At 38.1% G+C, this 24,342-nt stretch overlaps 1 protein-coding gene across 1 annotated transcript in view; it reads left to right on the plus strand.

Annotated features, from left to right (window-relative positions):
• Positions 1 to 24,342, plus strand: part of DPP4 (dipeptidyl peptidase 4) — a 41,253-nt gene that overhangs the window by 15,577 nt on the left and 1,334 nt on the right. The window contains exons 11-25 of the mRNA XM_030017006.2: positions 3,371 to 3,506; positions 3,657 to 3,701; positions 6,403 to 6,507; positions 6,611 to 6,678; positions 6,873 to 6,926; positions 7,394 to 7,518; positions 8,478 to 8,525; positions 9,038 to 9,136; positions 11,169 to 11,238; positions 12,826 to 13,020; positions 14,025 to 14,079; positions 16,168 to 16,267; positions 17,892 to 17,956; positions 23,159 to 23,231; positions 23,480 to 23,553. Of these exons, the coding sequence (XP_029872866.1) occupies positions 3,371 to 3,506; positions 3,657 to 3,701; positions 6,403 to 6,507; positions 6,611 to 6,678; positions 6,873 to 6,926; positions 7,394 to 7,518; positions 8,478 to 8,525; positions 9,038 to 9,136; positions 11,169 to 11,238; positions 12,826 to 13,020; positions 14,025 to 14,079; positions 16,168 to 16,267; positions 17,892 to 17,956; positions 23,159 to 23,231; positions 23,480 to 23,553 (1,312 nt within the window). The remainder of the gene's footprint in view (positions 1 to 3,370; positions 3,507 to 3,656; positions 3,702 to 6,402; positions 6,508 to 6,610; positions 6,679 to 6,872; positions 6,927 to 7,393; positions 7,519 to 8,477; positions 8,526 to 9,037; positions 9,137 to 11,168; positions 11,239 to 12,825; positions 13,021 to 14,024; positions 14,080 to 16,167; positions 16,268 to 17,891; positions 17,957 to 23,158; positions 23,232 to 23,479; positions 23,554 to 24,342) is intronic.

Below are 24,342 nucleotides of genomic sequence, written 5' to 3' on the forward strand. Positions count from 1 at the left end.
ACAAGATTTACCAGAGAAAATCTGCACAGAGATTATCCTCCTAGTGATTATATATAGATGGCATATTCCATGTATGTTATATTCAGAATGTGACAAGTTCTTGGCTCATCACATTCAGTGGAGTCTAACTATGGTGAAGTCATTTCACAGTACAACTTTAATATGAGCAAGTTTTGGTATAATCAAGTTATAATATATGTATTCCAATTCACTGGGCGGGGGGAACAAAACAAAACCTCAATGGTAAGTGAAGATTTGATTTCATTGGAAGCAGACTCCTTGCTAAGGCAAGGTATCATGGTTGTCTTCAGATTTATACTTAAAATGTTTGTTTTCTTTGGAAACATGGTGAAAACCAGCACCTCTCACAGTAAATGGAAAATTGTATTTCTCAAAATGCCACTGGAAATGCACAACATGATATAAATGTATTTTGTAAAGAGCAGCTAAATTGATTTAAAATGCATGCACACAGAATTTGGTATCCCAGATCTTGGGTTTTGTTTTTTCTTTTTAACAGTATTGTTGAAATTTTGTAGAGGTTTGCACTTACAAACCTGGTGGGTATAGAAGCACAGGTTATACTGATAAACTTCAGAAAAAACAAAAGAGGTCTGTTAGCTAGTGCATAAACCCAGCATTTTGTGTGTGGTGACCAAAAAGCTGTAACTGGAATACCAGTGCTATTCCGTTTTAGTCCTCACCACAGTGTAACTAACATCTCTGTGCAAGTTTTTATGAATATGTTGTTCTTCGTCCTTTCTCTACAGTAACACTGCAATAGCTAGATGTTGTATAGCTGTTGTGTGCTGTTTTTCTCTGGAATTTCAGTGCCTCGGAATTAAAAGCCCTTTATGTTTTGGTCAGTTCTGGTTAAGATCTCTGCTGTCTTAGAGTTACGTTTTAACTTTTGTTAACACCTAATGAAAGCTGAACAAGACTGCTGTGTGACCTGGGGAGAATAACCAGTATCTACCTTCCAGCCTTGTACCCATCTGGTTAACACAGGCCTGAGGTATATGGAGTTGATCCATTTTTGAATTAATGTAACACTCTGTGTATCAGGATTAATACAAAGTTAAATCAAGACTTCAATGATGAATTCAAGGATCAAAACTTACTCTTTCTCCCAACGGCTGATCCAAATAATGGTTAAGCCTCAGCATGTGTGTCCTGCAAACATTGAGGTGGCCAGAACAAGTCTTGGGGAATTTTGCAAGAGCAAAAGTACATGAGTAGGAAAAGGCAAGTGATGTGCAATGTTGCTGTTGGGTTGTTTTGTTCCTGGAAGCACAAAGTAATGAATATTTGCACAGTATGTGTATTTATACCACTGTATGACAGGAAAAGTTTATTATGTTGGTGGAAAATTCTATTTTTACTTCCTTGGAGCTAAATTCTGAGTAAAACTAAGTTTGAATTGGAGGCATACCTCACTCCATCTCTTGCCTGGGTGGGGATTTCGAGGGGCAGTGCCCTGCACATGGCTGCCTGTTGCAACACTATCCAGAGCTTGCTGTATGCGCAGCAATTGTACCCCCACGTTTGAAGGGGGGCACAGTGCACTTCTGTTCCAGAGGGAAACCTTTATTATTTGTCAAGGAAAGCTGCCAAAATCTGGAATGGCTGTGCTTTGCCACATAAGATGGTAGATGAAACTTTTTGCACAAATTACCAGCATGAAATCCATACAGCGTTTAAGCACTACTTTTAGCATCATGGGTGCAGGGGGCTCCTGTTGGCTAACAGGAGGATGAAGGCAATGGATTCTTCTTGTCTGAAATGATCTGTCCTAAAAATAAGTTGTCTTCAGTGTAGAAAGCTCCAGAGGGTGATTGCAGGAATACCCCTTCTCAGCAGCAAATGAGGAAGGGCAATGCAAAACTACTGTACTCTATACTTGAGTTAATGTGGATAGTTAACATTTCAGGGGTCATTGAAAATTGAAGGTGCATTCCTAGTTCTCTATCATAACCTTAAAATATTTATTATGTTATAATAACAGCATAATAAATAATTTTTTTTGTTTGTTTTTCCTTGTACAGTCTGTCTGGTCTGATGGATGATTTATAGTCTCCAGAATTGTTAACTTCTCTCACTTTGAGGGAACAAAAACTGTGTGGCTAATTCCCCTTTTACAAAACAAGGGAAACCACTATTATAGGTACATGAAGAATGGCAGTTTCTTTTTTTTTTCTTTTTTTTTTTTTTAAACAAGCCCCTGCAGAGTACTTTTATAATATTGTTGGTCTAAAATATACTGTTTGAAGCCAGTGACAGTAGCAATTAAATGACCTACCAACTTCCCAGTCAAATATAAATGCAAAAATAGACCTTTTTCAAACATGATTTCTAAACTGCAATCTAGAAATAAACCTGAATGTGGATGGTAACCAGTTGGCATATATTTTTAATCCATCCACAATAATTGTAGTGTTTTCTTTTTCTTTTTTCTCCCTGCCCCCCCCCCCAATGATCACAAAGATACTCACTCTCATCACAAAACTTCCCACATGTTTTTGTTAACTAACTTTGGGGAAAAAGGGAACATGAACTTGGAACTAAGTCAAATGTGCAAATTCCAGTTAAAAATGTATGCTTGCCTTGGAGGGGAGGTTTGTTTTATTTTAGTTCATAAGGCTTCTAGGAGATAGGAGGGATCTAAAATAGGAAAAGACGAGTACATCTAACAGATCACAATGGTAAACAAAACCAGTAAATTTTATGTGGTGCCTTTTTAAAATTAATATACAGGAATATTCATGAAAATTATATTTTTTTCATATATTCCAATTCTTCATATCAGCTAGTTGGTATTTTGAAGATGAAAGTAAAATATTCAAATAGTAATACCTGTTCTTGGTATGATCTCTCACTCTATTCTAACTAATGGAAATATGTACTAAATTGAACAAAGATATGTATCACTCAGAAAGTGCTTACAAGCGACAAAATTCATGCATCTAAGGATAAGATTCCAAAATCTAAGGCCCATACAGCTTAATATTCAGAAGAATTTCCTCTAGATGCACACAGTACAAGATTTATGAACAGTCTGGCATAGCTATTATTTTATGCATTAGAGGATCGTGATCTGGCTGTTAGGATTTAATTGCAGTCTTTCTGGAAGCGGGTATGTACAAACCATCTAATTCTTTATTGAATGAATGAAGATAACCAAGGCATCTACAGCAGCGAAAACAATTGACAAAAAAATGGCTCAATTAGGTTTGCATCATTGTTTATTGTTGAAGAGTAGATTGAAATGAAAATAGTTATATGAGTCTCATTCAGTGAATTGCTGAATGCTGTTGTATAGTATGCTATTACAGAGACGATTTTAAGTATCTAATGCTATTGCTGTTTTCAGGGATCATTATTTGAGTGTTGTAACATGGGTGACAGATGAAAGGATCTGTCTGCAATGGCTCAGAAGAATTCAGAATTTTTCAGTCCTCACAGTCTGTGACTTTGAAAGTGCTACTGAAAATTGGTCATGTCCACAGGTAAGAAAAAAATGAGGTGGGAGAGCTGCAATGCTTGATAAATGAAACTAGAAAGGAGCAGAGTATCTCTGAATGTTTATCTTTGTAGAAACATAGCCTGATGTAAAATAAACATAATTGTTGTGGGATTGTTTGTTTTTTCTTTCTTAGGAAAAACAACATACCGAAGAAAGTACAACTGGCTGGATTGGCAGAGTGAGTGTTCAATTTCTAAAACTGCTACCTGTTAATAACACTGATAGTTAAGAAAATTTCACATGAGCCTCTTGCCAGTTGCAATGCCTCTTGTGTGCAGGTCTGATCCATTCACTTGTTGCATTTTACATGTATAGGAAAAAATGGTCTCAAATGGAGCCGCGATGCCACCCCGCTCCCGGTTTTAAGCTTTTGTGGGTATGGGGTTCTGAACTCCCTGTCTGGGCTGACAGTGCAGCAAGGGCTGGAGCTGTAACTGTGTCCTCCGTGACCTGTGCATCATATTTAGCTTGCCAAAAACCGGAGTCCTTCCAGATTCCTTTTTAATTCTGACCTACCACTTCGGTAGCGGTAGGTAGGGGAGTGCAGGAGCCAGGATTCAGAATTCCCTTTGTTCTGGGGGAGTCATCAGCTATGCTGGTTTGGCTGCTCTCCAGTCTTCCTGCCACCTCAAGAATGATCTAGGGGATAAAATGTATTAAGAAGTGTATCCTATAACCTTTGAATTGTATTGGAGGAAAGGCATAGAGGACAAAAGTAATTTTTAGTGTTTCAGGTTGCAACAAACTATTCCAGGTTCTCCTTCAGGGTTTTTATTTATTTATTTTTCCCCCGCTCAAAATATCCATTGAAGAGAACTGGGGACAAGACGCGTATAACTGACCAGATTAAAATTTTCATATGCTTCTGCCAAACCAGTTGCTACTGTTTGGATGATGCTTTTCAAGCTGCCTCTCAGTCCTTTTGTACATGGTAGAGAGTAGGCACCTAATGAACTACACAGAAGATCTGGGGGAAGTGAAGCAGAGATGCAAAAGTTCAGACTTGGAGGGAGAAATGAGTTTCAGAGTTTTTGATGAGAACACTGAGTACACTTTCCACTCCCGCATTTTCCACACACTGATTATGCTTTAGTCACTAATTCACTTTTGAAGTCAAAAATGAAGGTTTAAAGAAATGCAAAGAGGGAGGCAACAGCAGGGATGAAATCATCCGCAGTATGAAGATGAGAGATCAACCCACCTGCTGTCAAATTTGATATGGAAAGGAAGGCCTTAACGCTGACACATTTTGCTTCTCTGCAGCAAAGGCTTCACAATTAGACAATGTGATGATCAAGCTGCAGACTTTGTAAACAGTTGTGCAAAATGAGAGGGCAAAATGCAAGTCTGTGCCATTAAACTAGGTTGTTGGGTTTTTGTTTCTTTTAAAGACACAACCCACATCTTAGGAGCTGTTGGAAGAAAAAGATAATCTCACTGTATGGTTCTTGGATTTGAGAAGGGAGTGGAAAGTAGGGAGGATTGAAGAAGGGATAGGAAAGGTATATTTGTTCCTTTCTTTTATTCTTATCTACTTAGGGATGATAAAATACAACACTTGACTGATACGGGATATTTTTATATATCTATGTGAGAGACGGATATATACACACATATATGTATATACAATTCATATAAGTGTACATACAAAATTAAGTAAATTATACATGTGTGTAAAATACAGACATAGAGTTCTGTCTTTATATATAGCTATAGTGGTGGGTCTTTTTAAAAGTAGAGATGAAATGATACTTAATCTAAGAATGCTCAGAACAGCCTGTGTTACTGCATAAGTCTTCCAGGTCATGAGCTAAGTCAGAGCTTGCCAGTTGAGTTGAAGGAAAGTCACACTTTGAAAAAGCAAGACTGTTATAAGGGAGAAGCTAGCAAAATATTTGCCAGGTTATTTTTTGCAAAAATATTGCTAGGGAAGAAGGAGAGATTATCTGGAGCACATGGGTTAGGAAGACTCAAGTTCTGTCATTGCTTACTGAGTGACCGGAGGCAAGTAACTTCATCTTTCAGTTTCACTCTCCATTTCAAAAATGGGTATAGCATCTCAGAGGTAATTGCATTGTGTCAGTTGGCTAATTAAAGTTTAGATGTTTTGGACATTTATCACAGAAATAACTTTTTATTTCATTCATCTCAATTTCATTCCTCTGTTTTTCTCTCTACCATGTGGAGCACATCCAAATGACAGTCAGTAGAAGGAATCCATTCATTTCCATCACTCCAAATTGATAAATGGATAGTTCCTTTGTGAAAATATCATTCCAGTTTGGGTTCTCTGGCATTCTGTAATCACCTACTTACTAGCAAAATTTCCTCTTGGAAAGCAGCTTGTTTTCTTTGAATAAAGGGGGACATTTTTCACTGTTAAGCTAAAAAAAAAAAGAAAATTAAGAGTTCAAAGAATTTGTTCACAAATACATGTTTTAAAATGAGAAATTCAAGGAAACCATGTATTTGCAATTCTTGCATTGCTATAGGTTACAGCTGCATGTTGGCGTTGGACAGAATAAAACAGTGACTTTAAAAGTAGATGCACATATTGTTTCCTAAAATGGTAGGAAACTAGGAACACCTGTGGGACTTCAAATTCAAGGGAGGTAGGAGGGGACATTGATCATTATGAGGGCTAATACTCGAGAAATACTGCTGCTTAAAGAGGAAGAAAATATTTTATGTGTGTTTACTTTCAGGGTAATGGCTACAGGTTCTACCTAATAGGTCAGTAGGCAAAAATTTTGCAGTACGTTCAGCAATGCATTGTTTTAAGTATTGAACCTCCTGTTCAGAGATATCAAAACCTAAATTATGATTTTGGTTTTGGAGTTTTGTTGTTTGCTTTGATAGACATCTGTCTTGTGTTCAAGTTTCAGCCATCTGTCCCTCACTTTGCACCCGACAATGCTACCTACTACAAAGTCTTCAGCAATACCGTAGGTTACAAGCACATCCATTACATAAATGGCTCACAGGTAAGTAATAAGGTTTGGGACAGTCACTACTGACTTGAGTTTCTCCTGGTGATCAAGGAGCTTCACGTTCTACTTTTTGCCTTGCCTTTTCCCCCCCATCCAGGCTGTAGTACCTATTACTGCAGGAAAATGGGAAGTAATCAGCATAGAAGCTCTAACTAATAACTTTTTGTAAGTATTGTAATTAAGCTATTGATTCCTATCAGGCGGGCTTGTAACAAGGGTCTAAGCAAGCAGGGAGGGAGAACAGGAAGAAGGTGTCATTTAACTCATTAAAAATCTGATCTAAACATGTAAGATAAACCTTTAAATATTGTAATGTACAGTAAATATTTTACCAAAACCAGTATGTTTTGCTTTTATAGATACTACATTAGTAATGAAAATGGTGGAAAGCCAGGAGGACGAAATCTTTATAAGTAAGAAATTTTTTCTGCAATATGAGTAAAATATTTGTTAATGAAAAAGAAACTTTAAGAAAAAGCATTGCAAAATAAATGATTAGGATGTTCACAGTCTAATGTGGGATCCTATATAGGATATTTAATGAAAATCAGTGTAGTAGTATAAACTGTAAAAATAACTAAAATATTTTTCTGTAAATTTAGTTAATAAACGGAGATTGTGAAAAGAAATAACCAATTCTCAAGCAACAAACCCCTAAAGAAAACCTCTCATGCTTTTTATGCTATGATTATAATTCCAATATTAATTGAACTCAAGAGTTTAAAGTCTGTGTTCTCTAATTTTTAAATCAGTAAGGACTTTACTGCTGAATTTTAACGTATTTCATTCGGTCATCTTCCTTAAAAAGCATACATTTGTTTAGCATAGCTTAAAAAAAAAAAGTCTTTCATGTCTGAAATGAAGCTCATCTACTTTACAGAGTGCTCTTGGAAAGCAGTCCAAATTCTCCTAAATGTGTTAGCTGTGATCTGAATCAAGAAAGATGCCAGTATTATTCTGTGTCCTTCAGCAAAGATGCACAGTATTATCAGCTAGATTGTCATGGTGAGTATATCCGGAATTAATTGACATAAACATGACACGCTGATTAGTTGGGTGGGGAAGTTTGCCTCGTCAAGATCTTGATATGCACTGCGTAACAATGATATGTGTTGATATTGTTAGATAAATGCATTGGCAGTGGAAAAACATATTCTGCCCTAGGCTCAAAAGCACCTTGACAAAAATTACAAGGATGAAATTTGATAGTTCTGTCTATCAGTGAACCCGAAAGTGGTGCAAAACACTCCTGTCCGTTGTGCATCTCCTCAAGAGCTGCATGGGGAGCTCTGTAGAAGGAATTTGGAGGCTCTGGGAGCAAGGCGAGCAACACGCTGGGTAAAGAGAAGTGCTCTATGTGTGGGAATAAAATTAGGATAGATAGTGCTGTTAAAAATCCAATGAACGTAATCGTAAGTTAAGCAGCAGGACTCTAGTCTGTCTCTGACCTCTAAGTGCTTGTGCTAGACAGTACAAGGGATAAATTAATCAAAGGGTGGGAAAAATAAATTCTTCTCTAAAATTTCCCTTAGATTGAAAGGTATGTTGTTTTTTAAGATGCCAAGATCTTCCTTGATCTATGGGCTAGAAGGACAGACAGACAGCAGAGAGGGAATAGTTCTGTCAGGTTGTAAAAATGGTTGTTTGAAGAAGACTGCTGTGGTCTCTGTGACAAGGCTTACTGATTTCCAAACCGTGGTCCACAACTGATAGGTAGACTTTGCTAAAGAGTGTAAGTTTAATTCTTCAGTACCTCACAATCATGTGGTTTGCCTGTGAGATAGTCTTGAGTATTTTATGGGATCCTGTGGCTTGAGTCTGGGACCTGCTAACTTAAAATCCAGCTTGTGCAGACTGGAGGGAAACAAGTTCTGAGCTTTTATGATTCACCCACTTCCAGTTACTTTATGAGGGTTGTGTTTTGAGACAGCATGCAAACTTTCATGTTTGTGCCCCATCAACAGGTCCTGGCCTGCCCGTATCTACTCTGCACAGAAGCAGTGATGATCGAGGTATGGGGTTGTCTTAAAATATAATTTGCATTGAGCCAGAAAATTGCACTGTAAATTTATTTTAATTTTGTTCTCATTGCTTAGTATACTAATTTAAATGTCAGTTATAAAGGGTAAATTTAATTTCAGATAATTACTCTAGTATAGTTAACCAGAAGAATAAATTATATAGCTTGGCATACGTTTATTCATAGTTTATTTAATACTATTTTACATTGTGCTAGGAAACAGTGAGTAATGTATGACTGACTGACTGGGTAATTGTTCAGTTTTTCTGAAATTGTGTTGAGATGAAAAACGGGGAAACCAGCTTTCTGGTTACTAAATTACTGAAGGAAAGCTATATTGTAAACATTGCATCTGAGAGGAAAAACAAAAAGTGCAGTAAACTAAGACTGCAGTGTAGGTTGTCATCATCTCAGATTGAATTTTTAAAGTGGTTCATAATTAAAGAGCAATGCATTTGAAAATAATATATTTAATCTTTGACTCTTACTAACTCTGTTATTTAGTCCTCAGATACTTGGAAAATAACACTCAACTGGAAAATTCATTGAAAGATATTCAGATGCCTTCAAAAAAAATTGGCTCCATTAGTGTAGGTGGATACAGTAAGTTCAAAAAACATGTTTTACCTTTCTCTCCCCCTTCCACCAAGTGCTTCAAGGTCTTCTGCTGAAAAGCATGACAGAAAAGGTGGGTGTATTGGGGATTATTGGAGTTACTCAGCACTCAGAGGCAAGACAAGAGGTGTTTTTTTTGCATTCTGTTTTTTTCTGAAATCCCCAAATATTCTTATCTAAAATATGCTTTTTCCCTAGTGTGATATCTTGATGTTTTCATGATGAAGTGGCTCATTTTTTCCTTGATAATTACCTGAAAAACCGAAGTCCCTACCACATTAAATAAATAAATAAGAGGAATGGGAGGTGGGGCACAAAGCTTGTAAGCATTGTTGAATTTAAATTAAATTCAAGTAGGTCTTAATTTACAGGTACCAAGTCCCTTTGGTTTGTGTTAGTAGGCTGGGACAGTGCAGGAGAAGTTCAGTTATTATCAAAAACCAGACATAGGATCTAAATGGAAAAGCTTGCAAAATCATTTAGGCTACATTTCAACAAGATCGCCTTTGACTTTGTGTAGGGGAATATTTGGATTGAATAGTCATGTTCTTTAAAAGCACATTCACACTCCAAGACTACATAAACCTCTGAACACAGACTAGAACAAAATGCTAGAAATTGAACTGCTAATGCTTTGCTGGTGGTGCTCCTCTGAATTTGCACGTCTGGGTACAGAAGCTTTCTTGGTGTGCTCCTAGGATGGGGAACATCAGATGGACCAGCAGTGGGAGGCCTGGTACCTGTCTAAACTGTTCCTGTTCCAGCCTTTGCTACTAGCTTTTCTCTTCATGACAAACTTCCTCTTGATAAAATGAATTAATATTCTTAATGGAATTATATTTATTGAGTTCTGCTAGTCATTAACTGTTCTTTTTGATGCCTCCCTCCTTCCACTGCTACCTTATTTATATAATAACTCTCTTTATCTTTGTGTTTTCTGTCTTTTATTTCTGTCACATTTTTACTAGGGCTAAAGATGAAATCTTGCAGGCAAGATGGAGGTTTAAAGATGTTCTTCGTGCTATCAGTTGTATATTCATCTTTTTATTCCTCTTTGTTCTTACTACTTCATCTCTTCAGGGTAAAAGCTTTTGGGTAAGGGGACTCAATTTTTAATGTCACAAATAGGAGAAATAAACCTATTTATGTAGTCTTACTTCAAGTTCCAAGTCTGCTCACAAGTCCATGTATGTTAGCAAAGAAGAAATCCACTCCCATGACTATAGAGAATGCCAAAAATTAAAATCAGTATTTTCATGTGTTCAGTTTAGATTGTTACTTTTTCAGTGTTTTAATGTCTTGCATATTCATATCGGGACAAATTTCTGTAAGGCTTGCACTCTGGCTATTAGTGCAGTGCAGTCAATCAGCATTGCTTCATGCTTTCTTTGCATCATCAGCTCTTTTAAAATTCATGAGTGAACAATCAAGCCAATTGGTTTGCAGAACTTACATGGTGTGCATTTAAAATGTTCAGCTAACTCTCAGGCAACTTGGGTGGAAAGAGTAACATGGATGGAACCGGAATCAATGTTGCTTGAGAAATAATAGATATTTGGATATGTTTCTGGGATGCTTTACAAACTGTCATGCAAACCCTATCTGGCAGGTTCAAAATATTTAAAATTTCTTTTAAGTCCTGGGAGAGAAATTTGCGTAGAGAAACATTTTTGAACTAGTGTCAGATTTACCACTGTAGAGACTTACCAAGTTTTACATGTAAGCTTATAATGTAGAATAATGTTATGAATGTTACAAGACAGCATGTTGAATCCCCAAATTTTATTATTATTATTGTAGACATCTCAGTTCCAGACTTTCTGTTAACTTAGCTGTAAAACATTAAAAAAAAAAAAAAAAAATTAGCTAGGAACTTTTACATGTATATATTAGGACAGTTCAGATGAAACTACTTTTTAATTTTTAGGGGGTGACTCAAATATGCTTTTGTATGAATTGCAATGCATGTCAAATTACTTCACTGGAGAACTGACCTAGGTGAAACTCTTTTCACTTTTAGACCTGTGGTATCAAATGATATTGCCTCCCCATTTCGATTTATCAAAGAAGTACCCTCTGCTCCTTGATGTGTAAGTCTTCAAGTTACATGGCAATGTTGTGTTAATAATCACTTTCATCTACTTCAAATGCTCTTAATAAGATCAGGAAACACAAAACTGGCATGTTTTCTAATTACTTCCTGAAGTAGTTTTAAGAGGGAATGAAAAAAATGAGGTTTATCCCAATTTCGTGGTAGTCCTGTACCATAAGATGATGTAATGCTTGACAAGCACATATTTCGCTGGTGGCAGTGAGGCAGATACATTCTGATTTAAAAGCCAGGATGTTAGCATTAGCTTAGCTCCTTCTCTGCTCTTCTAAGAGTTCATTAGGAATAATATTCAATGAAATTATATTCCAGAATGAAACCTTGAATAAGCTCTGTGTCCTAAAGCTGAAGCAGTGAGTGTGATATTGCATTTTCTCTGTGATATTTGGCTGTCAACTGGTACTGGCAAACTGCACCCTGTGGTCAGGATTGCAATTTGCTGTTTTTTCATAAATTCAAGACCATGAGCACGTGCTGTTTGGTCCATTCTTCCTCAGGAACTTCTGGTCATGCTGGTATGTTTTCTTCTAACTGGAAATTAGTGAAATTTAGCTATTCATTTAAATAAAAATGTTAATCTTTTCCTTTTTTTACGAAAAGCTGAATCGACAAGGAAGTTAGCTGTTAATTGTTAGATACATCTTTATATACATAATTTGGTAGCACTATAATACTTTTTAATATACCTGTTGATCGTTTTAATGAGTAGTCAGTGCTTTTTGCTTCTTAAGACTTATTTCGGTTTTGATTCTATTTTTATTGACTTGACCTGGGCCTTTGTCAGGATCACCTCGGCTTCGTGGTGATCTTGGTATCAGAATTTCCTGGTAGTTTTTTCTTTGCTTTTAAAACTGGGAAAAATGGGTAATAGAGCCATAAGAGCCACTCTTCCATTTCTTACTCTGTTGAACGGTGACTAGAGAAGTGCACTGCAAACGGAATTTTACCATCCAGGCACTCACAGAGTGTGATTTCGTAGTGCTCAAGTGCTTTCGAATATTTTAAAATAAAAAGTTATAATTTCAGTTTTGCTTCCTTTTTCTCAGCCTGTATAAGAAATAGTTTGGACTGTAGGGAACACTGATGAGACACTAAAAATGCAGGAAAAGATCTTTTTCGTTTTCCTAAATGAAGGCTATATGTTGATTTCAGACTTTAACCAAATAAATTATGGGTAAATGGAACAGAAATGGTTAAGAGCATCGCTTTGAAACTCAGATGACTAGATATGCCAACACAAAAAAGAATTTTGTTTGGATTTCTGTTAAGCTGCTTAAAGTCAAGATAATGGAAGTTTCTTTTTAGGGCAGAAAGCAATAAAACAAATAAAATCTAGGCTGCTTTCTTGATTAACAGTTGATGTTTTAAAAAAGCATATCGCTTTTAGTGTCCAGGCAAAGCAGCAGTTTGGAGTCAGTTCGTGATGCTTTTCTTCTTTGCTCAGTTTAATTTAAAAGTTTACCCTTCTTCAGTGGCTGAAAATTGTCAGCAATAATTGTATTTCAAATGCTTGATGCAAGACTATGTGGAGAGTAAATGCCTGAAATCTGTGGCTCTTTTCACCCAGGTATGCAGGACCCTGTAGTCAGAAAGTAGATTATTCCTTTCGGATCAGCTGGGCTACTTACCTTGCAAGCACCGAGCAGATCATTGTGGCCAGCTTTGATGGCAGGGGAAGTGGATACCAAGGGGATGAAATTCTGCATGCAATAAACCGAAGGCTGGGAACATATGAAGTGGAAGATCAGATAGCAGCAGCCAGGTGAGCTACAGTGAAATGGTCAACAACCTGCTCCTTCTTTTCTGTGCTTATTGTGTAGGGGGAAGAAAAGCTGAAGGTTTTGAATGGTCATCTTGAAATTACTGGCAAAAACATAACTGAATTCTACATTAATTTTGTATGCTGACATGTGTCATTTACAGGCCAACCATCATTTTACGCTTAAAAAGAGAGAAGTGTTAATGCTGTAATACAAGTTTACTATATCTCTGGTTTTATAGAGATGATAAGTGTCACATTAGTACAAGAGCATACTACCAGGGAACTTGGAGCTGAAAGGTTCGCTCCAAGCTTTTTGCACGTTTCTGTTGTGATGGAGTTATTTGTGTAAACTATTCAGCCTTCTGAATACTGAATACTTCTGAATACTTCTGAAACTATTCAGCCTTCTAAACTATTCAGAACATCATAGTTAATGTGTCACTTGGTTTATGCTTGTAGAACCTCACTAAACTGAATGGTGCCAGTATGAATGTCTCAGAATCACAAAGAAGTGATCTTACAGAGTTTGCTTTTGGGGATTTTAAAATGTTAAGGAGTTTAAAGAAATAGCATTTCAGGATCTTTCTTTTTTAAACTCTGACTGGATTTACAGGTGTCAGCCTGTCCCCTTACTACTGCAATTTGAGTGTTGCTGCTCTTTCTTTAAAACAAACAAAAAAAAAAAAAAAAAAGAAAAAGGACAAAAAAAAGGTGAGGCAGGTTGTGAAATCTAACCTAATACAATACAAATGTCAGTGAGTGTGGTTTTGAAGGCTTTTACAGAGTGTCCAGGTTTTGGTTTTTCCCACGCACAGATGTTTTCCTGAATTTCTTAGATGCACGTGCCTGAAGTATTGTATGTTTTCATGTGCAGCCACTGTGATGAAGTGGGAAATGCTTATTTGTACAATAGAAAGAGGGAGACATGATGGAAAATAAGCACATCTGTATAATGGCAGATACCTGCAATTCATTAAGCATTTAATTATTCTGTTTGCTTTTAGAACATTTTCTGAAATGGGCTTTGTTGATAAGGACAGGATAGCTATTTGGGGTTGGGTAAGTACTCAAATAAATTTGGCTGGCTTATTATTTAATTGTAACAACTATTTGTTGTGCTGCTGTGTGTGAGGTGCTGGAGTACTTAGTATGAGGCACCTCTAGAGTCATGGCACAGTCCAATAACTGAACTGACGAAGTACATCTTACAAGTGCCTGTATACGTTGTCCCTTTGCAAGCGTTCAGGAGCCTTTGAAACAGAGATTAGGACTATTAGAGGGATTAAAAACAATTTAAAGGGATACTGCCAAGTTCCTGTGTACTAGATGAACCAATATTTAAAAAAAAAAAATTCTAAGTATATGTTCACTGCTGTCTCTTTATATTAGTTGGATTACTCTAATTTTTTAAAAAAAGATGTAAAATTACATGTGAACCAGCTGCATGGCACAGTTGTCATGTTTTCACTAGCAGTCTGAAAATACTTAAATCTGCTATATTTTTGTGCTTGACTATATTTTATTTCAGCACTACTTCCAACCAGAGACCAGATTTCTCTGACTTGATTTGTCTTTAAAACCTGTCGCAGTAGAGGGGAGTGTTTAATAGCATATACATACCCCGTAGAGGGGAGTGTTTAATAGCATATACATACCCCCTCAGCTGCCCCGCTAAGTGCATATGTACTGTTAGTGATATCTATTTGATTCAAACTCTGAACATTTCTCTGTCCCAGGCTGCTGTTTCACTGCTTTTTCTGGTGTCACAGGGAGTATTCTTGCATGCTGTGTTTAAGCATACTATGTTTAAGTATATGCAGGATTGCATGCAGGATCTTGAATTAAATGGCTAGCTGAAATTTGGTCCCTGCTAGTGACAGGCACCAGTGAATAAATTGTTCGATGGCAAGATGATGATGGTGCCTTTAGTAGCTTTTCTTGTGGGGGTAAACATCTCTGTGTTGTATAAAGTCAAGTGTGGTAGTATTAACTTTAGTGGGAGGGAGATTCTTTCAGCAGAAACGGAGGCCTTAATGCATTCCCATCTTACTCCTCACGAGCCTCGGGAGGAACAGTTGAAGAGCAGTCATCTTTGGAGCTCGGTTGGCGTTATGCATCATGGATACTGAACCTGTGGGCAAACAGATTTTCTACATCTCTTGAGTTTTCAGATTGTCAGCCTGTCACTGTGTACATTAATTTTGTTTGCCATAGGTTTAGCAGTAATATCTTTACTGTGGCCAAGTTAGGCAACATATTTATACATGGGTTTAGTTACTAAGTACATGCATTACTTGCTGATCTCATTGGGAGGGCCTAAGTATTGAAGTTGGAGCAAACATTTAAGGACTTTGAACTAAGATACAGTTCCGTTTCCCTGTAATCTGGTTTCAAGACAGGAATGAGATCCAAAAATTGCTCTTCTTTTTGAATGTGGGTGGGCACGTTCTCCGAAATAACCCCTTCAAACTATAGTGAGGGCAGTCATTTGGGCGGTCGGTGACATTGTTTAGGTATCTTGCTGCCTGGATGCTCAAGCGTGTCAGATATTTACTCATCTGTGTATCAGGCTAGACTGCAAGTGAATTTTCTGTGCACCGCAAGGAGTGTGTTGCTGCACAGTTCCTCCCACAGGCTCAGCAGAAGATCCTTCGCTCCCGTCACAGTCTTGCTCTCGACGCTTGGGAGGAGAGTTAGCAAGTGAGCTGCCGTAGGCCTGCTCCGAGGGAGTTGTAAATTTTCAGATGCCCTGGTGCAACTACTCATTGGCGCGTTGTGGGCCCGAGCTCTGCTGCCACCCACTCCCCCAGCACAGAGGGGGACGCAGCGGTTCAGCAGTGTCTTGTTTCCTGTCTTTCGCTGCTGCCTACAGTGCTACCAAACACTGTCATCCTTAGCTGAGTCACAGTTCAGCAGCATTTGCGCCCTTTTTCCCCAGCGAGTTCTCATTCATCAGCGCCACAGCTGCCATGCGCTGTTTGATGCCTGTTTCCCCGACTGAGCAGGCTGGGTGAGATCTGACCCAAATTCAGAATGGAGTTCATTAATATGAAAAACGCTGAGCCTATAAAAGTCTGATGAACCGTTCGGCAGATGGGCCCCATCCTTTTCTTTCCGACTAAAATAACAGCAATGTTTTCTTCTCAGTCTTATGGGGGATATGTGACCTCCATGGTGCTTGGCTCTGGAAGCGGCGTCTTCAAGTGTGGAATAGCGGTTGCCCCTGTGTCACGTTGGCAATATTACGGTATGTGATGGCTTCCTCGTTACAAGGATTCCCATATGTCTTGCAGTGCACATGCTGCAAAGTGTTGATTCATAGCGCAGAACTTTGATTATCTACTAGATGCCATGTAAATGCCACTTGGTCTGTTTTTATGAACTCATGGGTACTGCATTTCAGAATTAAAGCAATTCCCTAAATCTTACTTTCCATTTTAAAAAGTCAGATCTGCAATTCCAGGTAATCTCTTTAACCTTTAATGAAGGTTAAATTATTTGTTATATTTGTAGTATTACTGTAATGTGTCTGTGTTTGCTTTCCAAAGCTGCCACATGTTCTGAGACCAGTACCGTGTGTCAGAAAACCATCGCTATTAGACTTTGCTTCTCGAATACGCCACTTCACTTATAACAGTGAACTGTGAGACTTAACATAGAACTTGCATTGTTATTTACTCTCTCAAAGTAACAGAATAGGATTTGAATTGCCTTCTTTTTTTTTTTTGCCTTTTAGAGCATAAAATTTGGATTTTATAAATTAATAAATCTTAAGAATAGCTTGATGTGAGGAAAACCTGAACAAGTGGACAAGTCTGTACGTGCTTCAAGCTTATACTGTGTGACGTTGTAGTTGCATGGGGCTATAAATACAGTTACAGGGGCCCTCCTCCCAGATTAAAAAAATTATATACAGTTAAAAATATAATATGTGCTGGTACAGTGCAACCACATTTTGACATTTTTCTGGTTTTGATTTGTCCAAAAACATTCAAGGGTAAGCTTTTCCTGGCAAACCTCTGCTAAATTAAGGCATAATTTATCATTCTGCAACTAGCACAGAGGCTGTATAATAGCATATTATGTGCTCTGGCTAATTCAACAGATCAAATCATACTGCCAGGTATTAGCAGTAGTCTGTTGAGGACGTAGGAATGTTTTCATGATGTCTGGGACATGAATATTACAGTAAGGCAGGAAATATTTTTTTTGATGAAGATCAAGATCTCTAAAATTCCACTTTTAGTTGGTTAGATAAAGGAAAGGATTATGGAAGCATGCATATTCACCATCAAAAAAACCCAGTGCAACAGCACTGATGAGTCAAATGGACATTAGAATATGGCAACAGAATGTTGATTTGTATGGCTTAAAATAAAGCAAAAAAATCTGCCAAAAAGTTAATATGATATCATGCTGAAAAATCTGTGGAAAATCAGAGATACTTGATTTTTACTATATATAACATAAAGCCAAGCGGAATCCTAAGCTACTGCTACATTTTCATTTTATAGATTTTTAGTAGTAAACATTTAGATAAAATATCTAAGACTTTTTCAAATGCTAGTCATTTACTGCAAGATATTCTGTAATTTTCTTAGGATTACTGAAAGAATAACAATAAGGTAACATTGACACAAAGTACTTTATTAATATTCAGCATTCAGGTGTCCATGGCAACAAGAAGATTAAATATTCTGAATAATGATGGTTACCTACACGCCTCACTGTGGAAAACCTGATTTTTTAAATTTTTTTTTTAATTTCCAGTGTGCATTCTTATTGTTTGTATCAGTGGGTAAAATTTCTGGTAGACAGACAGACTGAAAATTAAGTAGCAGATTCTGGTTTTGTTTTTTTTTTAATTACAGATTCAATATACACGGAGCGATACATGGGCCTTCCTATAGCAAGTGATAATCTGAAGAACTATAATGTAAGAAAGAAATCACTTTATTTCATTTTTCGAAGTGTGTTGTTTCTTTTCTAAGCCACTCCATTTTTCTTTATACAGTCTAGTTCCTTCCCTATGGGAAAAAATAAGTTTGTTTCTTCTTTCCAGCTATAACTGTTGCATTGTGTTTTTAGAGGCTGTAGTCTCATGCATTTGGATTTGCATGAGGCAGTTACTCCTTGCTGTATGGTGTGGGTTTTCTGTTGTTTGTTTGGTGTGTTGGTTTCGGGTTTTATTTTTTTACATTCACTTCCATTTGGCTACTTTGCAGACTGTAAAACAAGCTGTAAAAACTGTTTTATTTTAATCACCAAGAAACAAATTTGTTTTTAAAATTTAATATGCTCGTGGGCAAACTATGCTTTGTCTTAACATTTCCACCAAAACAAATGTACTCCAGTTCTTTCTGAAATGTAATTTTTAAAAAATGGGTATTGTGTAAACTTCCTTGCTTTAGGAATCTGCAAGATTTTTTCAGGGAAAGCAAAATCCCCTAAATATTAGGAAACTTTGACAGGTAGGCAAGTCTGTCTGTACTGTGATCCTATCAAACAAATTGCAGACCAACTGAGACACCGGGTGTCCAAGATTTGGTCTAAAATGACTAACGTTTGCCCAGAAGTGAGGGAATTTCCAGGTGTTCTAATGGGAGCAAAATACCTGTAGATGGATTTTCCTCATTATGGCATGATGAAGTGTTTGACTTGCTCTTCCTTGTGCCAGCTGCTTTTTGTTGCCTCAAGGGCTTTTTGAAGTCACAGGTAGCTGGGCGTAGGGCAGAGCAGCCCAAGCCTTCTGTAAGGTTTTGTTAATTTTCAGATCTAGATGGAAATAGAGTGGCTTTTGGAGAATTGTGAGGGATCTGAGGGGTACTTTGTGCCCTCGTTATTGGGATGTTTCACAGAGGTGTTCAGCCATGGCGATGCTGGAACCAAACATAGGTGTTAGATGCAAAGAGATGGGGCATTCTCCGTGTTTGAGTTGGTAAATAGGCTAGAAGAGTTTAGCACTGGTTGTGTGTCTTGATGTGTTAAAAAAAACATCGGGGGGGGGGGGGGAGGGAGGGTGTTGCATTGATTTAGAAGTATGGTAAAACATATAAATACATATATATATGGGACTGAAACATCTGTTTTGACATATCAGTACAATAATCTAGTTTTGCCAGCTGCTATATCAGATGTTCTGGTCAAAATTGAGGACAATGGTAGTGACTGCTGGAAGACTTGGTACTGCGTCTGCCTCTTGTAACCAGCGAGCTGCTCAGGCCCACTGGGGACTGACCAGCAGCCTGCAGCCGCCTGCCTGCCTTTTTTTCAAATGTGTTTCTTTAAGGCAGTGGGAACAGTAGGAGGTCTGCGAGGTAGCAGTGTAAATAGAAGTTACTGTCGTCGTGCAGAACGAACGTTAACGCTCTGGGTGCACGAAGTCATTCTCCAGCTTCACGGCACAGATGGCAACAGAGGACTGTTTAATCCTTTCAAGCCAGGAGTCGGATTTTCTTGGCATAGTATCCATTGCTGGCAGTGGCCACGTTGAAACTGCCAGTACCAAAGAGCTAAAGGTTTCAAATGTGTTACTCAGAGGACTAATTGGGGAGAATGGTGGCTAGATGGAGGAGGGGTAATGGCACAGATCAGATTGTCACACTTCACTGCTGCTTCTAGAGATAGGAAAATGCAACTTAAGTCCTCATTTGTTGTTAAAAGCCCCAAATAATGCATTACTTGGAATTTACTTTTCCATATAAACCTGGAGGGGTGGGGTAGCTTGAGAAGTGAGTTTGTTGCTTTTCATGTAGCACCAATGGAAGTGTTGTGGGATTTTGTTGTTGCTGAAGACCCTTGCTGACTTCAGCCCAGCATGTTCTGGCTTACAGCCCCTTTGTTCAATGTCCCAGTCCCAATAGCCAGCCTCCTGGCCCCTTGTCGCTGATGAGAGCTGTTTTCTGAACTGAATGTTTTTTAGCAAGTAGATGCAAAACATGTACCGAAAGCTTTCCTAGCTGAAGCTGTTAAAGCATTTTTTAACTGTTAACTTTGTACTGTCAGGTTTGCGTGCTGCATCGTATATTCTCTATCCTACTGCATCCGCTCTAAAGCTGGCTTGAAAAGTGAAAGGTTGCATAAACTCTGTACTGTGTGCCCTAATTTAAAAGAAATGAGACCGTGTACATACATGCTTAGAGAAGATATACATGCTGCTAGGTGCCTTCCTAATGCGCAGAGTATTATTAATGACTGTGAATGTATAGTCTCAAGAAACTAGTTGTGGTAAGAGGGGTACACCTTACCTTTGCATTACTGTGACATGAGGTTTCACAGTTACTGAAGGAAGAGAATCCGAGATGTTAAATCCTTTTTGTCAGGTCTGAGGGATGACTCACACTCCTCTGAGTGGGCTAATTAGGTCTGATCAGTGCCTTTTAAGGTAGTTGTGAATTATTAAAAATTAGAGCTTTGTAAAAGAAAGGAGCAAGCATGGGTGGAACTCCCAATATAATTGTGTAGGGATCCTAGGCTGAATGGCAGAGAAGCTGTCTGCTGGGGAAGCAATGTCCCTGATGTAAAAAAACTTAAGACTAAATCAGGGCAGAGCGCTAGAGGTCAGATGCAGTAGCCATGTAAAGCATACCGAAGAGACTGTTCAACTTGTGAGAAGATTATTTTGCAGTTCACTCTGAATTTGATATGCTTTTGGCAAGTGTTTGAAACAGTCATAGATTTGGCAATCTTTTTCTAGCAGATTTGAAATGTTCAGTCCTTAAGAACTGCTGCATCATTAGGTTATGCAAAACAGGGTACAATTTTGTAAATATGCCATCTTGTACTGATTTGACATTTGTTCTATTATCTGAGAATATGCTAAAGGGAGAGAGACCTTCAGTTTCAGCCAAACCTTAACTTGTTTGTGGAGTGCTGGTAAAATGTTGACTGCCGTGTGATTTTTAGAAAAGCCAGTTACATTCAGCAGGGCCCAATTCTCAGTACTTGTACATGTTACCTTTTCAGAGCCTTTGTCCCAGCAGTGTTGACTATGAAACAGAAGGGATGAATTTGGTTGTATTTATTTGCTGTCCATGTGAGGTTTGTTCAGCTGATGTAGCTGTTGCTTTGTGCTGTAACTGTGCCTAACTTGAGATTGCTCCCTATCTTGCAACCTTCTTTTTTGCCAGAAGTACTGTGTCCTTAAAGCACATTTTAGGGAAGGGACTCTTCATGTTGAGTATGGGTACAGCTTGCAAGTGATAAAAAAAACTGAGACAGTATCTCCTTTGTGTGCTCCTTCTTTCAGAAGTATTTTACAAATAGCTTTATTTTGTTTAATGCTTGGTGGGGGAAAAATAGCGACATCCTTTTTCTAAAAGTGCTTTTGGAAAGTTGAGCTCTCGGAAGCATAGCTCAAGTCAGGGTTCCGCTCGCAGAAGGTCTGCTGTCCCTTAAACCAGCACTGATTTGCAGGAAGAAAGCTTATAAAGGCAATCTATCAAGTTTCCCTCTGCACATGTGGAAAATGATTCACTCAAAGGACACTGCTTGGTTTTTGTGGGGTTGGTTTCAGGGGTTTTTTTGGGTTTGGTGTTTGGTTTTTTTTTAATATCGCTGGGCTGTTAATTTCTGGATCACTCTTTTGGTCAGCTGCTGTACCAGTGCTCCTCACTGAATCAAAGTGCTCCCTCCAGATTCTGGCACTCTCGTAACTATCTGTTCTCACTGCGTGATACCAACTTGTTTCAATGGATAGTGTGTATGGATTTCCATGTATTAGATGGGATTTCTGGTGCTCTGCAACCTTTCACTATCAAAAGAGGGCAATTGCAGTGTCATGGATTGGAGGGTGTTTTTTTCGCTCTCCTGAACTTGTTTTTTAAATTTGGTTGAATAACTGCAAAGAACTCATTTCACTTACAAGAGGGTTGTGGTATGCTATTCTGCCATGACAAAAGGAATTTAATATTTATGGTTGCTTTAAAGATTCATGAGTGTACAATGCATAAGGAAATTAGAACAAGTCTGTGTCTTAGTAATATAATGTATTTGATTTTTGGGGGGTACTATATGCAAATCCCTGTCCAAGGATACAGCCTTAGTACAAGGTAGGGAAGAAAAAAAACAAAACAAAACACCACATTTTTTTTCTAATTTTTACTATTTTTTTTTTTCTTTGTCATGGTAGCTCTTAAGTTGCTGCAATATAGAAAAAACTTCTGCATCATTTTCAGCAGAGAACCCCTAGAATGTTGCTCATAGAAGGAAATTTAATTCAATGTATATTTGCCCCATTATGCTCGTTGTCTTATCAAGCCTAAAAGGGCTTGTCTCTTGTCCCTTTTCTTCTTCCCACTCTCATGGCAGAGCACTATCCTATTCCCTTTCCTTGCCCAAATTAAAGATGATCTTACCTGCAATCCTTACTTTCCTCATTCTTTAGTACCTAGTCACACTAGCAAGTCAGGTGGCTAGTATGTTCTAGGGAATATGTTGTTACTGTATTTTTAAGTTTCTTGATTAATCTTGGTTGCTGATTTTATTTTTTTTTTTATCACTATATTGTGTTTCAGTTCCACAAATGTAGCTTGATTTCTGTTGATAGATTTGGTCTAGTGGTTTTTTCCTTCAGGCATTTCTCTATCATATTTGGAGAAGAGCATTGTGTTAAACTTTCTTGTCAGCCATTTTTAGTTGAGACTGATGAAATATTAGTTCTGTTGACTTACCTGCAGGTAAACTAGTGTACATTTTGGTGGAGAAGATAACGCATGTGGTCTCCGCAAGATCTACTCCTCGCTATTATAGAGTGCACTGTTGCCATGGCAACATTTTTTAACTTGCCTGCAGTCGCACAGGAAACCTATGGCAAGTGGTGTGCTGCAGGCTAACAACGTTAGCAATGCATTAAATGCGTATCTCACTCGCAAAACTCTTCCCCTCTGGAATTGCCTGTTACTTTGCAGACATAACCCTTGGTAATAATTGCAGACCGGTGCAGAATGGTTTGAGTGCGAGCACAGTGCTGTTGGGTATGTGAACATGCTACTTGGGCGTGTGAGGGGGGAGCAGGGGTTGTTGTTTTTATCTGAAGGACCCCAGACTGTGTTAACAGGAATCAAAGTCAGTTGGTAGCAAATCATCTTCTAATAAATAGCACCTTTTTTCTTTTTTTTTTTTTTTTCTTTAATTTCAGAGTTCAACAGTAATGGCCAGAGCTGAAAAATTCAAGGAAGTTGAATATCTCCTTATTCATGGAACGGCAGATGGTGAGTTGCAGTTAATTAGACATTTTAGTATTACAGACAGGTTCGCAATTCTACTACTGACAAAACAAAAGCATGAAGGGGCAAGGCTGTTACATTTACGTCAATAAAATAATACTGCTTTCTGCAACTAATTTGTGTTTCAGTCAGCAGTGCTGGGGAGTTGACTGTATTCATTGCTTTGCTTTTCCCCCAGAGTGGTATGGAAGCAATTTTTTGTTTACCTTTTTCTTTTTTCTTCCACTTTTCAGATAATGTTCACTTTCAGCAAGCAGCACAGATTTCCAAAGCTCTTGTTGATGCTGAAGTGGATTTTCAGGCAATGGTATGGTTCTGTTTTGCTTTATCATCATACAAATGAGTTTGTATTATGAGAATAATAGCAAAAGCTCCCTGTTGTTAGGTATAAATCCATTGCCATCTTAAATGAAAGTTCCCATACTGGCATTTCATGTTCAGTAGCTGAAATTTTAACGTAACACACCCATGTATCTTCTGTGTAAGAAAAAATGTAAAGCAACTCCTTCTTGTATTTGACCCTGTTTACCTACTCTTTCATTTTGTTCATTTTTTTGTGTTCTCAGACAAACAGCCAAGCCAATCCCAATCTTTGCATACACTGAAAGTCCAATGAATAATATCTTACGGATAGGATGTAACTTCAGCTAAGTCCAAGATAACCTGTCCATCATATTTGGTGTTTCTCTATTGAACTTGTAAGACAAGTAGTTATTTGCCCCTGCCTATGCTGTACATGGAAACTCTTGGACTAAGGTGCAAGCTCTTCCTTTTCTGCCTTCTCCCAGCCCTTGGGGAGCAGTGCTGAAAGGGATGAAGTATAGAAGAAAGCCAAGTGCACCAGTGCATGGTTGTCCTCAGCCAAACTTGCAGGGCTTAGAGGGTGCAGAGATCAGGCACCACCCTAAACTAAGGAGCTGCATCTACCCTCCATGTGGACAAGCTATGTATTGTACTTGTACTTTTAGTATGAATAGATGGTATATCCCACACACAAAGCAGGGACAAAAGTATCATAGCAGCTTGCTACCACCGTTATGTCTTTGCCTCCATGCTGAATTAGCCTCATGCTGGGATAATTTTAAATGGCTGCATG

Source organism: Aquila chrysaetos, chromosome 6, assembly GCF_900496995.4.
Source record: "Aquila chrysaetos chrysaetos chromosome 6, bAquChr1.4, whole genome shotgun sequence".
In the NCBI taxonomy this organism is placed as follows: Eukaryota; Metazoa; Chordata; class Aves; order Accipitriformes; family Accipitridae; genus Aquila; species Aquila chrysaetos.